The sequence below is a fragment of the Salmo salar genome, chromosome 17, assembly GCF_965601325.2.
Source record: "Salmo salar chromosome 17, fSalSal1, whole genome shotgun sequence".
In the NCBI taxonomy this organism is placed as follows: Eukaryota; Metazoa; Chordata; class Actinopteri; order Salmoniformes; family Salmonidae; genus Salmo; species Salmo salar.
Window position 1 is genome coordinate 23,148,625 of NC_138307.1, and position 13,521 is coordinate 23,162,145.

The 13,521-nt window shown below is 48.1% G+C and overlaps 1 protein-coding gene across 1 annotated transcript in view; it reads right to left on the bottom strand.

The window, feature by feature from the left end:
• Window positions 1–13,521, bottom strand: part of unc80 (unc-80 homolog (C. elegans)) — a 113,272-nt gene that overhangs the window by 59,227 nt on the left and 40,524 nt on the right. The window contains exons 18-22 of the mRNA XM_082963301.1: window positions 9,655–9,824; window positions 8,472–8,573; window positions 7,533–7,741; window positions 1,847–1,953; window positions 919–1,078 (exon numbers count right to left, since the gene is read on the bottom strand). Of these exons, the coding sequence (XP_082819427.1) occupies window positions 919–1,078; window positions 1,847–1,953; window positions 7,533–7,741; window positions 8,472–8,573; window positions 9,655–9,824 (748 nt within the window). The remainder of the gene's footprint in view (window positions 1–918; window positions 1,079–1,846; window positions 1,954–7,532; window positions 7,742–8,471; window positions 8,574–9,654; window positions 9,825–13,521) is intronic.

Sequence of the window (13,521 nt, forward strand, 5' to 3'; positions counted from 1 at the left end):
ATGCATGAGTCTAGGGCATCATATATGAGCCTAGGGCATCATGTATGAGCCTAGGGCATCATGTATGAGCTTAGGGCATCATGTATGAGCCTAGGGCATCATGTATGAGCCTAGGGCATCATGTATCAGTCTAGGGCATCATGTATCAGTCTAGGGCATCATGTATGAGCCTAGGGCATCATGTATGAGCTTAGGGCATCATGTATGAGCCTAGGGCATCATGTATGAGCCTAGGGCATCATGTATCAGTCTAGGGCATCATGTATGAGTCTAGGGCATCATGTATGAGTCTAGGGCATCATGTATGAGTCTAGGGCATCATGTATGAGTCTAGGGCATCATGTATCAGTCTATGGTATCATGTATGAGTCTAGGGCATCATGTATGAGTCTAGGGCATCATGTATGAGTCTAGGGCATCATGTATCAGTCTAGGGTATCATGTATGAGTCTAGGGAATCATGTATGAGTCTAGGGCATCATGTATGAGTCTAGGGCATCATGTATGAGTCTAGGGCATCATGTATGAGTCTAGTGCATCATGTATCAGTCTAGTGCATCATGTATGAGTCTAGGGCATCATGTATGAGTCTAGGGCATCATGTATGAGTCAAGAGCATCATGTATGAGTCTAGGGCATCATGTATGAGTCTAGGGCATCATGTATAGGGCTAGGGGTCTCCCCCTCAATCTGCCAGGGGCTTGCACAGGCAATGGCCGACAAATACATACAAACACCACTAGCATGAAAGATGGCGGCAGAGAGTGTACAGAGCACTGGACGCACAGGACAGGCCAACGGACAGACCATGGACAGACTACGGACGGAACAGGACAGTCAGGCACATACACACAGAGAGGCGGGCGGGGTGAGGGGGCGAGCGGGCGGGGGGTGATAGGGGACACCCCGGGGGTCTACCATCTTTCTCTTCTGTGTGGTGAAGCTTGGATGGGTTCCGCCTGCCAGACCGCCATTTACCGAGCCGCTTGAAGAAATTCTCCTCCTCGTCCCGGCCGTACTCCACGCCCCCCGCTCCCCCGCCGGCCTCTGACAGCTTCACGTTGCTGGTGAACTTCACCTGCAGGCGGGGCGGTGGAGAGAGAAAAGACTGTCCACACCACCGGCAGTAGAACAACAAATATGTAGCATTAAAAAGATAAATATATAAACAGAAATAACAAGTTGTAAACAAAAGAAACAAAGCTGCCATCTAACTAGTCATTTTGTCATTTAAATAGATTTGCTTGTCTATCCTTTAGAAATGATCAAAATGCCCAGGTAACAATACAAGAGGACATGGTGTGCTCAGCTCAGTCGTGAGAAAAGGTTATACATCAGCCCATGGGAGTAAGAACAGGGCTCTCCAACCCTGTTCCTGGAGAGCTACCGTCCTGTAGGTTTTCACTCCAACCCTAATCTAGCACACCTGATTCCAACAATTAGCTGGTTGATAAGCTGAATCAGATTAGTTACAACTGGGGTTGGAGCGAAAACCTACAGGATGGTATCTCTCCAGGAACAGGGTTGGAGCGAAAACCTACAGGATGGTATCTCTCCAGGAACAGGGTTGGAGAGAGAACCTATAGGATGGTAGTTCTCCAGGAACAGGGTTGGAGAGAACCTATAGGATGGTAGTTCTCCAGGAACAGGGTTGGAGAGGGAACCTATAGGATGGTAGTTCTCCAGGAACAGGGTTGGAGAGAACCTATAGGATGGTAGTTCTCCAGGAACAGGGTTGGAGAGGGAACCTATAGGATGGTAGTTCTCCAGGAACAGGGTTGGAGAGCACTGAAGTAGACAGTTGTGAGAGACACGAGCCCCTTGTGGTCAGTAGGTGACCCCTGACCTTGGAGCTCTGGCGGATGAAGGAGAGTCGGTCCACAGAGCTGATGTCCAACAAGTCCTCGACCCCGTCGGTCAGCCCAGAGAGAGATGACCGTTTAAGCCAGTTACCTGCAAACACACCCCACCCCAGTCAGAGGAATAGATGGATGGAGGGAGGAGTGCAAAGGGGGTAAACATCACACTTATACATCGAGACATACACATACTGGCAGAACACATACTGAATCCCCCCCCCCCCCCCCCCCCCCCCCCCCACACACACACACAGAAGCATAAACAGGAATAAAAGTTATAATCCACACAAATGCAGACAGAATAGCATAAAATACTATGGTCATAGAACAAGGCACATAGGAGCAGCTAGCTGTACACGACAAACGAACAAAGAGGGTCTGTGAAGCACACGCGCGCGCACACACACACACACACGCACACACACACACACACACACACACACACACACACACACACACACACACACACACACACACACACACACACACACACACACACATACATACATACATACATACATACATACACACATACGTAAGACAGAGACGGTAATTGGAAGGCGAACAGTCCCACGGCATGCTAGGGACAAAAGGAATACAAAAGAAGACCATAAAGAGATTAAGTGAATTGTCTACTCATCACCCGTACAACAAGACATGATGTTAGCCTACAGAAACATGACGTTAGCCTACAGAAACATGACGTTAGCCTACATGACGTTAGCCTACAGAAACATGACGTTAGCCTACATGACGTTAGACTACAGAAACATGACGTTAGCCTACAGAAACATGATGTTAGCCTACATGACGTTAGCCTACAGAAACATGACGTTAGACTACAGAAACATGACGTTAGACTACAGAAACATGACGTTAGCCTACAGAAACATGACATTAGCCTACAGAAACATGGCATTAGCCTACAGAAACATGACATTAGCCTACAGAAACATGGCGTTAGCCTACAGAAACATGACGTTAGACTACAGAAACATGACGTTAGCCTACAGAAACATGATGTTAGCCTACAGAAACATGACGTTAGACTACAGAAACATGACGTTAGACTACATGACGTTAGACTACAGAAACATGATGTTAGCCTACATGACGTTAGCCTACAGAAACATGACGTTAGACTACAGAAACATGACGTTAGACTACAGAAACATGACGTTAGCCTACAGAAACATGGCGTTAGCCTACAGAAACATGACGTTAGACTACAGAAACATGACGTTATCCTACAGAAACATGATGTTAGCCTACAGAAACATGACGTTAGACTACAGAAACATGACGTTAGACTACATGACGTTAGACTACAGAAACATGATGTTAGCCTACATGACGTTAGCCTACAGAAACATGACGTTAGACTACAGAAACATGACGTTAGACTACAGAAACATGACGTTAGCCTACAGGAACATGATGTTAGCCTACCGAAACATGACGTTAGACTACAGAAACATGACGTTAGACTACAGAAACGTGATGTTAGCCTACATGACGTTAGCCTACAGAAACATGATGTTACATAATGTTAGCCTACAGAAACATGACGTTAGCCTAGAGAAACATGATGTTAGCCTACAGAAACATGACGTTAGACTACAGAAACATGACGTTAGACTACATAACGTTAGCCTACAGAAACATGATGTTAGCCTACATGACGTTAGCCTACAGAAACATGACGTTAGACTACAGAAACATAACGTTAGCCTACAGGAACATGATGTTAGACTTCAGAAACATGACGTTAGACTACATGACGTTAGACTACAGAAACATGACGTTAGACTACAGAAACATGATGTTACATAATGTTAGCCTACAGAAACATGGCGTTAGCCTACAGAAACATGACGTCAGCCTACAGAAGCATGAAGTTAGCCTACAGAAGCATGAAGTTAGCCTACAGAAGCATGAAGTTAGCCTACAGAAGCATGAAATTTGCAAAGGAAATATATATATGCAAAGCATATACTTTGAAACACAAAGTTAGAGAGATGCAGCTACGAGTTCATCACTACACTCCAGTGAACACAGAGAATGACACATTAATGATCCAGTGACAAAGTTGCAATTTCAATGAATCATACATCGGTGTCAGTAGTTAGGTTTCTATCCAATTGGCGACAGATTTTCATGCGAATATTCAAAAATCAGCATACAAACAATTGGTCCAATATGCCCAATTTCCCATCAGATACAGTGCATTTACATAAGTATTTAAATCAAGTCAAACTTTATTTGTAACATGCACCGATTGGAGTATCTGTCCATAAGACCACTTTAAGCCGTGCACTCCACAGAGCTGGGCTTTACAGAAGAGTGGCCAGAAAAAAAGCCATTGCTTAAAGAAAAAAATAAGCAAACATGTTTGGTGTTCACCAAAAGGCATGTGGGAGACTCCCCAAACAGATGGAAGAAGGTACTCTGGTCAGCTTTTTGGCCATCAAGGAAAACGCTATGTCTGGCGCATACCCAACAACTCTCATCACCCCGTGATCACCATCCCCACAGTGAAGCATGGAGGTGGCAGCATCATGATGTGGAGATGTTTTTCATTGGCAGGGACTGGGAAACTGGTCAGAATTGAAGGAATGATGGATGATGCTAAATACAGGGACATTCTTGAGGGAATCCAGTTTCAGTCTTCCAGAGAGTTGAGACTGGGACGGAGGTTCACCTTCCAGCAGGACAATGACCTTAAGCATACTGCTAAAGCAACACTCGAGTGGTTTAAGGGGAAACATTTAAATGTCTTGAAATGGCCTAGTCAAAGCCCAGACCTCAATCCAATTGAGAATCTGTGGTATGACTTAAAGAGTGCTGTACACCAGCGGAACCCATCCAACTTGAAGGAGCTGGAGCAGTTTTGCCTTGAAGAATGGGCAAAAATCCGAGTGGCTAGATGTGCCACGCTTATAGAGACATACCCCAAGAGACTTGCAGCTGTAATTGCTGCAAAAGGTGGCTCTACAAAGTATTGACTTTGGGGGGTGTGAATAGTTATGCACGCTCAAGTTTTCAGCTTTTTTGTCTTATTTACTGTTTGTTTCACAATAAAAAATATTTAGCATCTTCAAAGTGGTAGGCATGTTGTGTAAATCAAATGATACAAACCCCCCAAAAATCTATTTTAATTCCAGGGCAACAAAATAGGAAAAATGCAAAGGGGGGTGAATACTTTCGCAAGCCACTGTAGGGGTGAAGTGACTATGCATAGATAATAAACAACGAGTAGCAGCAGTGTACAAAAGGGAGGGGGGGGGGGTCAACGTAAATAGTCCGGTGGCGATTTTATTCATTGTTCAGCAGTCTTATAGCTTGGGGGTAGAAGCTGTTGAGGAGCCTTTTGGTCCTAGACATGGCGCTTCGGTACCGCTTGCCGTGCGGTAGCAGAGAAAACAGTCTATAATTTGGGTGCCTGGAGTCACTGACAATTTTATGGGCTTTCCAGACCCTTTACTCAATACTTTGTTGAAGCACATTTAGCAGCTATACAGCCTTGAGTCTTCTTAGGTATGACGCTACAAGCTTGGCACACCTGTATTTCGGGAGTTTCTCCCATTCTTCTCTGCAGATTCTCTCAAGCTCTGTCAGGTTGGAAGGGGAGCATCGCTGCACAGCTGTTTTCAGGGCTCTTCAGAAATCCTTGATCGGGTTTAAGTCCGGGCTCTGGCTGGGCCACTCAAGGACATTCAGAGACTTGTCCCAAGCCACTCCTGCGTTGTCTTTGCTGTGGTGCTTAGGGTCGTTGTCCTGTTGGAATTTGAACCTTCGCCCCAGTCTGAGGTCCTGAGCGCTCTGGAGCAGGTTCTCATCAAGGATCTTTCTGTGATTTGCTCCGTTCATCTTTCCCTCGACTCTGAATAGTCTCCCAGTCCCTGCCACTGAAAAACACCCCACTGCTTGATGCTGCCCCACCATGCTTCACCGTAAGGTGGTATTGGCCAGGTGATGAGAGGTGCTTAGTTTCCCCAGATGTGACGCTTCGCATTCAGGCCAAAGAGTTCAATCGTGCTTCATCAGACCAGAGAATCTGGTTTCTCATGTTCGCGAGTCCTTGGTGCCTTTGGCAACTCCAAGCGGGCTGTCATGTGCCTTTACTGAGGAGTGGCTTCCGTCTGGCCACTCTACCATAAAGGCATGATTGGTGGAGTGCTGCAGAGATGGTTGTCCTTCTGGAAGGTTCTCCCATCTGCACAGAGGAACTCTGGAGCTCTAGGTGGTTCCAAACTTCTTCCATTTAATTATGATGGAGGCCACTGTGTTCTTGGGAACCTTCAATGCTGAAGAAATGTTTTGGTACTGTCACGACTCCCGCCGAAGTCGGCCCCTCTCCTTGTTCGGGCGGCGTTCGGCGGTCGACGTCACCGGCTTACTAGTTGCCACCGATCGATGTTTAACTGTTCGTTTGGTTTTGTCTTTATTGTGTACACCTGTTTTTGATTTCCCTAATTATGTTCATTATTTAACCTCTGCATTTCCTGTTTTGTCTTGTCGGTGATTGTTTTCCTGTTTTGTGTAGTTGGAGGTGTTTTCTCCGAACTATGTATTTTTCTATGAGAAGATTTATTGATATTTTGAGTAAACACGTTTGTTTACATTTATCCCTGTGTCCTGCGCCTGACTCTTCTACTTCTCTAAAGAAATCCGTTACAGGTACCCTTAACCAGATATGTGCCTCGACACAATCCTGTCTCGGTGCTCTACGGACAATTCCTTACACCTCATGGCTTGGTTTTTGCTCTGACATGCACTGTCAACCATGTTATATAGACAGGTGTGTGCCTTTCCAAATCAAGTCCAATCAATTGTAATTACCACATGTGGACTTTACCACAGAGGACGTCATCTCAAGGATGATCAATGGAAACAGGATTCAATTGAGCTCAATTTCGAGTCTCAGAGCAAAGGGTCTGAATACTTATGTAAATAAGGTATTTAAGTTTTTTATTTTTAATAAATGTGCAAACATTTCTAAAAACCTGTTTTCGCTTCGTCATTCCTGTGTACCGAATAAAAAATAAAGGTTAAATGGGTTTCCATCGCATTTTCAACTCTGCTGATGGTTTTCTCACACAAAATGGTGCGTTATATGTGACCACTATTGTATTGGCACGTGTGCGCACATATAGCCTACATGATGAGGTTATTATGAACAAAAGAGCGAGATTATTTTTAATTGTCAAACGGCAGTCAAGCATTGATCATCATGTCACCAGAATAAGACCCTGGATATTTATTGGAAAGGAGCATCAAGCTCATCACCGTGCACTTTCACCCCCCTGTGAAGTTCGTCAGAACTTATTTCATCTGTAACCTAATTAACTGCTATGCTTTCCCGACTAGTCGTAGTGGGAGGATGTCACATGTCATCGTGTGACTCCAAGTTTACTTCAATATTACGGTTATAATATCAATATTTGCGCATAATAGCGTTTCCCCGACACTTCTCGCATAATTCATTTTACCGACAAAGAGATCCCACCCTGTCTAGCGTATTTTGTTTTGTTGACATTTGGAAAGTTTACCGGAAAAAACTCCCTCAGGCCTGTCATGACCCTTAGAGGATGACATCACTAGAATGAATCATAATTTCCATAGATGGACACAGGGTGGCGCTGTGGTTCTGTGGGGGGCACAGCCACCTACCGATGGGCAGCTTGAGCTTCTTGCGCAGGGAGATGCGTCGGGAGCGTGAGCGGGTTCGTCGGTCCGTGGTGGTGCCCGAGTGGGCGGTGGTGCACTCCGACGTGTCCTGCTCTGATAGGCTGCTGGTGTCGCTGGCAGCACTCTGTGACTTGAACATCTTCCTCCAGAAGTCCTTCTTGCCCAGCAGAGCCCCCGGAATCTGTTCATCACTGGTGACAGAGAGAGAGAGGGATGGAGTGAGAGACAGAGAGACAGAGACAGAGAGACAGAGACAGCGAGACAGAGAGAGAGAGGGATGGAGAGAGAGACAGAGAGACAGAGACAGCCAGACAGAGAGAGCGAGACAGAGAGAGCGAGACAGACAGACAGAGAGAGCGAGACAGAGAGAGCGAGACAGACAGACAGACAGACAGACAGACAGACAGACAGACAGACAGACAGACAGACAGACAGACAGACAGACAGACAGACAGACAGACAGACAGACAGACAGACAGACAGTGAACACAATGACTAAATAGTTCTCATCAAACATACATTTTGTGGGGCGTACATTCATGCAGAGTACCAGTGAAAAGTTGACACACCTACTCGTTTAAGGATTTTTCTTTATTTTTACTATTTTCTACATTGTAGAATAATAGTGAAGATGTCAAAACTATTAAATAACACATATGGAATCATGTAGTAATCAAAAAAGTGTTAAACAAATCAAAATATATTTTCTTCAAAGTAGCCACCCTTTGCCTTGATGACAGCCTTGCACACTCTTGTAGAAAATAGTAAAAATAAAGAAAAAACCTGGAATGAGTAGGTGTGTCCAAACTTTTAACTGGTACTGTATATGTGTGTGTGTGTGTGTGTGTGTGTGTGTGTGTGTGTGTGTGTGTGTGTGTGTGTGTGTGTGTGTGTGTGTGTGTGAGAAGAGGGGGTACTCACTGCTCTGGTGTCTGGGGGGGGCGGCTGGATATGCAGCTGCGGCACTCGTCTGCAGCGGTGGACGGCTGCCCTCCCTTTTCCCCAGACACACCTGCCTCTGACCTGCACAAAGGACACACAGAACTAATTGTTCCTGACAAGGCTCTAGTATAGTCAGAACCACCCGGGCCAGGTTAGACCCCAATAGTAGCAACTATCAAAGGCTTTGTTGCATGGAGTAGCCGTCTGGAAGCATTCCATCACCCCTACAGTGTTTACACTATCCTTCCCCTATCTAAACCTCTCAGGCACAGGATGTTGATTTGGGGCCTTTGTAGCGCCCCGCCTGGACAACACCTAGGAGAAATACTGTGCTCTTATTCAGACTGCCTTACATTTACATGTGAGTCAATAAGCAGAATGTCTTATCCAGACCGCAGGTAGCCTAGAGGTTAAAAGCGTTAGGCCAGTATCCAAAAGGTCGCTGATTCTAACTCCTGTCCATGTGCCCATGAGCAAGGCACTTAACCCTAATTGCTCCTGTAAATTGCTCTAGATAACTGCGTCTGCTAAATGACTAAAATGTAAAATGTATAGTTAGTGGATTCATGGTGAAATAGCTAGATGAGACCACATATCACAGTTTAGTACATTTTTCCTCAATAAAGAAGTTATCAGCAGAGTCAGTACCAGTAGGACAAGACAGGGTTCACTCCATCTGCACAACCACCATCTGCATGACACCATCTGCACAACCACCATCTGCACAACCACCATCTGCACGACCTCCATCTGCACGACCTCCATCTGCACGACCACCATCTGCACAACCACCATCTGCACGACCACCATCTGCACGACCACCATCTGCACAACCACCCTCAACGTACAGATATCCCTGCTGTGTAGTTTTATATGTCTGTGATTGGTTGTTCTATATCTATGGAGCCAACCCACTGGGCACAGACATCAGTTCAAAGTTTAGTTTGATTTACATTTGTTTGAAATGTCAACTAACGTGAATTCAACGTGAAATAAATTAAAAAGTTGGGTGAAAAAAGATTAAATGGCCTTATGTTGATGACTTTTTGCAAAATCCAATCAGTTTTCCACGTTGATTCAACGTCATCACGATTTGTTTGGTTGAAATGACATGGAAACAACGTCGATTCAACCAGTGGGACGTCCTTGTTCTGTAGACTACCTCCTGGATGCTGTAGGTTTGGTGATAGGCTCCTCCTTCTCCTCTGGCTTCTTGGTGGTGGCCACTTTCTCGGCCGAGTCCAGGAGTGCGCTCAGTGCCACCCTGCGGAACACGTTGCCATGGGACTCCTTGATGAACTGCACCAGCTGGCGGATGTCACAGTACAGACCCTGGATGGGGGGTGGGGAGATAGTTAAATAAAGGTAATATAAAAAATAAATAAAACAGAGATAGCACCATGCCACCATGTTACCCTGCTCCACAGAGCTGCCGCCATGTTACCCTGCTCCACAGAGCTGCCACCATGCCACCATGTCACCCTGCTCCACAGAGCTGCCACCATGCCACCATGTCACCCTGCTCCACAGAGCCATGTTACCCTGCTCCACAGAGCCATGTTACCCTGCTCCACAGTGCTGTCACCATGCCACCATGTTACCCTGATCCACAGAGCCATGTTACCCAGCTCCACAGAGCTGCCACCATGTTACCCTGCACCACAGAGCTGCCACCATGTTACCCTGCTCCACAGAGCTGCCACCATGTTACCCTGCACCACAGAGCTGCCACCATGTTACCCTGCTCCACAGAGCTGCCACCATGTTACCCTGCTCCACAGAGCTGCCACCATGTTACCCTGCTCCACAGAGCAGCCACCATGTTACCCTGCTCCACAGAGCTGCCACCATGCCACCATGTTCCCTGCTCCACAGAGCTGCCACCATGCCACCATGTTCCCTGCTCCACAGAGCTCCCACCATGTTACCCTGCTCCACAGAGCTCCCACCATGTTACCCTGCTCCACAGAGCAGCCACCATGTTACCCTGCTCCACAGAGCTGCCACCATGCCACCATGTTCCCTGCTCCACAGAGCTGCTGCCATATTACCCTGCTCCGCAGAGCTTCCACCATGTTACCCTGCACCACAGAGCTGCCACCATGTTACCCTGCTCCACAGAGCTGCCGCCATATTACCCTGCTCCACAGAGCTGCCACCATGTTATCCTGCTCCACAGAGCTGCCACCATGTTACCCTGCTCCACAGAGCTGCCACCGTGCCACCATGCTCCACAGAGCTGCCACCATGTTACCCTGCTCCACAGAGCTGCCATCATGCCACCATGTTGAGCTGCCACCATGCCACCATGTTACTCTGCTCCACAGAGCTGCACCATGCCACCTGTTCCCTGCTCCACAGAGCTGCCACCATGTTACCCTGCTCCACAGAGCTGCCACCATGCCACCATGTTACCTGCTCCACAGAGCTGCCACCATGCCACCATGTTCCCTGCTCCACAGAGCTGCCACCATGTTACCCTGCTCCACAGAGCTGCCACCATGTTACCCTACTCCACAGAGCTGCCACCATGGCACCATGTTACCCAGCTCCACGGAGCTGCCACCATGTTACCCTGCTCCACAGAGCTGCCACCATGTTCCCTGCTCCACAGAGCTGCCACCATGTTACCCTGCTCCACAGAGCTGCCACCATGCCACCATGTTACCCTGCTCCACAGAGCTGCCACCATGTTACCCTGCTCCACAGAGCTGCCACCATGTGACCCTGCTCCACAGAGCTGCCACCATGCCACCATGTTACCCTGCTCCACAGAGCTGCCACCATGTTACCCTGCTCCACAGAGCTGCCATCATGCCACCATGTTACCCTGCTCCACAGAGCTGCCACCATGTTACCCTGCTCCACAGAGCTGCCACCATGTTACCCTGCTCCACAGAGCTGCCACCATGTTACCCTGCACCACAGAGCTGCCACCATATTACCCTGCTCCACAGAGCTGCCACCATGTTACCTTGCACCACAGAGCTGCCACCATGTTACCCTGCTCCACAGAGCTGCCACCATGCTACCCTGCTCCACAGAGCTGCCAGCATGTTACCCTGCTCCACAGAGCTGCCAGCATGTTACCCTGCTCCACAGAGCTGCCACCATGCCACCATGTTACCCTACTCCACAGAGCTGCCACCATGCCACCATGTTACCCTGCACCACAGAGCTGCCACCATATTACCCTGCTCCACAGAACTGCCACCATGTTACCCTGCACCACAAAGCTGCCACCATGCCCCGCTCCACAGAGCTGCCACATGTTACCCTGCTCCACAGACTGCCACATGCCCCTGCTCCACCTGCCACCATGTTACCCTGCTCCACAGATCTGCCAGCATTCCCGCTCCACAGAGCTGCCCCATGTTACCCTGCTCCACAGAGCTGCCACCATGCCACCATGTTACCCTGCTCCACAGAGCTGCCACCATGTTACCCTGCTCCACAGAGCTGCCACCATGTTACCCTGCTCCACAGAGCTGCCACCATGTTACCCTGCACCACAGAGCTGCCACCATGTTACCCTGCTCCACAGAGCTGCCACCATGTTACCCTGCTCCACAGAGCTGCCACTAGTGCCACCATGTTACCCTGCTCCACAGAGCTGCCACCATGTTACCCTGCTCCACAGAGCTGCCACACATGTTACCCTGCTCCACAGAGCTGCCACCACTGCCACCATGTTACCCTGCTCCACAGAGCTGCCACCATGTTACCCTGCTCCACAGAGCTGCCACCATGTTACCCTGCTCCACAGAGCTGCCACCATGCCACCATGTTACCCTGCTCCACAGAGCTGCCACCATGTTACCCTGCTCCACAGAGCTGCCACCATGCCACCATGTTACCCTGCTCCACAGAGCTGCCACCATGTTACCCTGCTCCACAGAGCTGCCACCATGTTACCCTGCTCCACAGAGCTGCCACCATGTTACCCTGCTCCACAGAGCTGCCACCATGTTACCCTGCTCCACAGAGCTGCCACCATGTTACCCTGCTCCACAGAGCTGCCACCATGTTACCCTGCATCCACAGAGCTGCCACCATGCCACCATGTTACCCTGCTCCACAGAACTTCCACCATGTTACCCTGCTCCACAGAACTTCCATCATGTTACCCTGCTCCACAGAGCTGCCACCATGTTACCCTGCTCCACAGGGCTGCCACCATGTTACCCTGCTCCACAGAGCTGCCACCATGTTACCCTGCTCCACAGAGTTGCCACCATGCCAATGTGTTACCCTGCACCACAGAGCTGCCAACGTGCCACCATGTTACCCTGCTCCACAGAGCTGCCACCATGTTACCCTGCTCCACAGAGCTGCCACCATGTTACCCTGCTCCACAGAGCTGCCACCATGTTACCCTGCTCCACAGAGCTGCCACCATGTTACCCTGCTCCACAGAGCTGCCACCATGTTACCCTGCTCCACAGAGCTGCCACCATGTCAAATATTTTGCTTTGGACTGAGAGTAGGGCTGAAAGCTACTGGAAATGCAATGGTGAGAGTGTATTACAAGAGCACTATACAGAATATATACATGATTCTGTGGTCTGAATACAGAAACAACAGTGAGCCTTACACACTCTTGTATAGTGATTTTATAGTTATTTCCAGGTGAGTAAGTTAAAAAGCACAATAATGGAAAAGATGGTGTGAATATCAGCATGCTCTATCAGATAGGGTGTACAAGACATGAAGATGCTTAGAAATTATACATTTTTAATGCATATTTACTTTATGAATGCAACTTGGTAGACAATTTATTATTCCAGAATGTGGTTTAGACAAATTGTTCATTAGTGCACAGCTCGTCAGAGACAGCATTCATAATTCATTAGGAGTCTATTACCACACGTAGCAGAATGACCCTTTAATAATTGAACAGGACACACCATGTAGTCAATGATGTGATTGTTGAACACACTCACGCCCAGCATGGCTTCTGTGTAGGCTACAGTAGATGTTTTCTGTTGCAAAATGTTTTGCTACGGCGTGCCCTACTGAACAACAACTA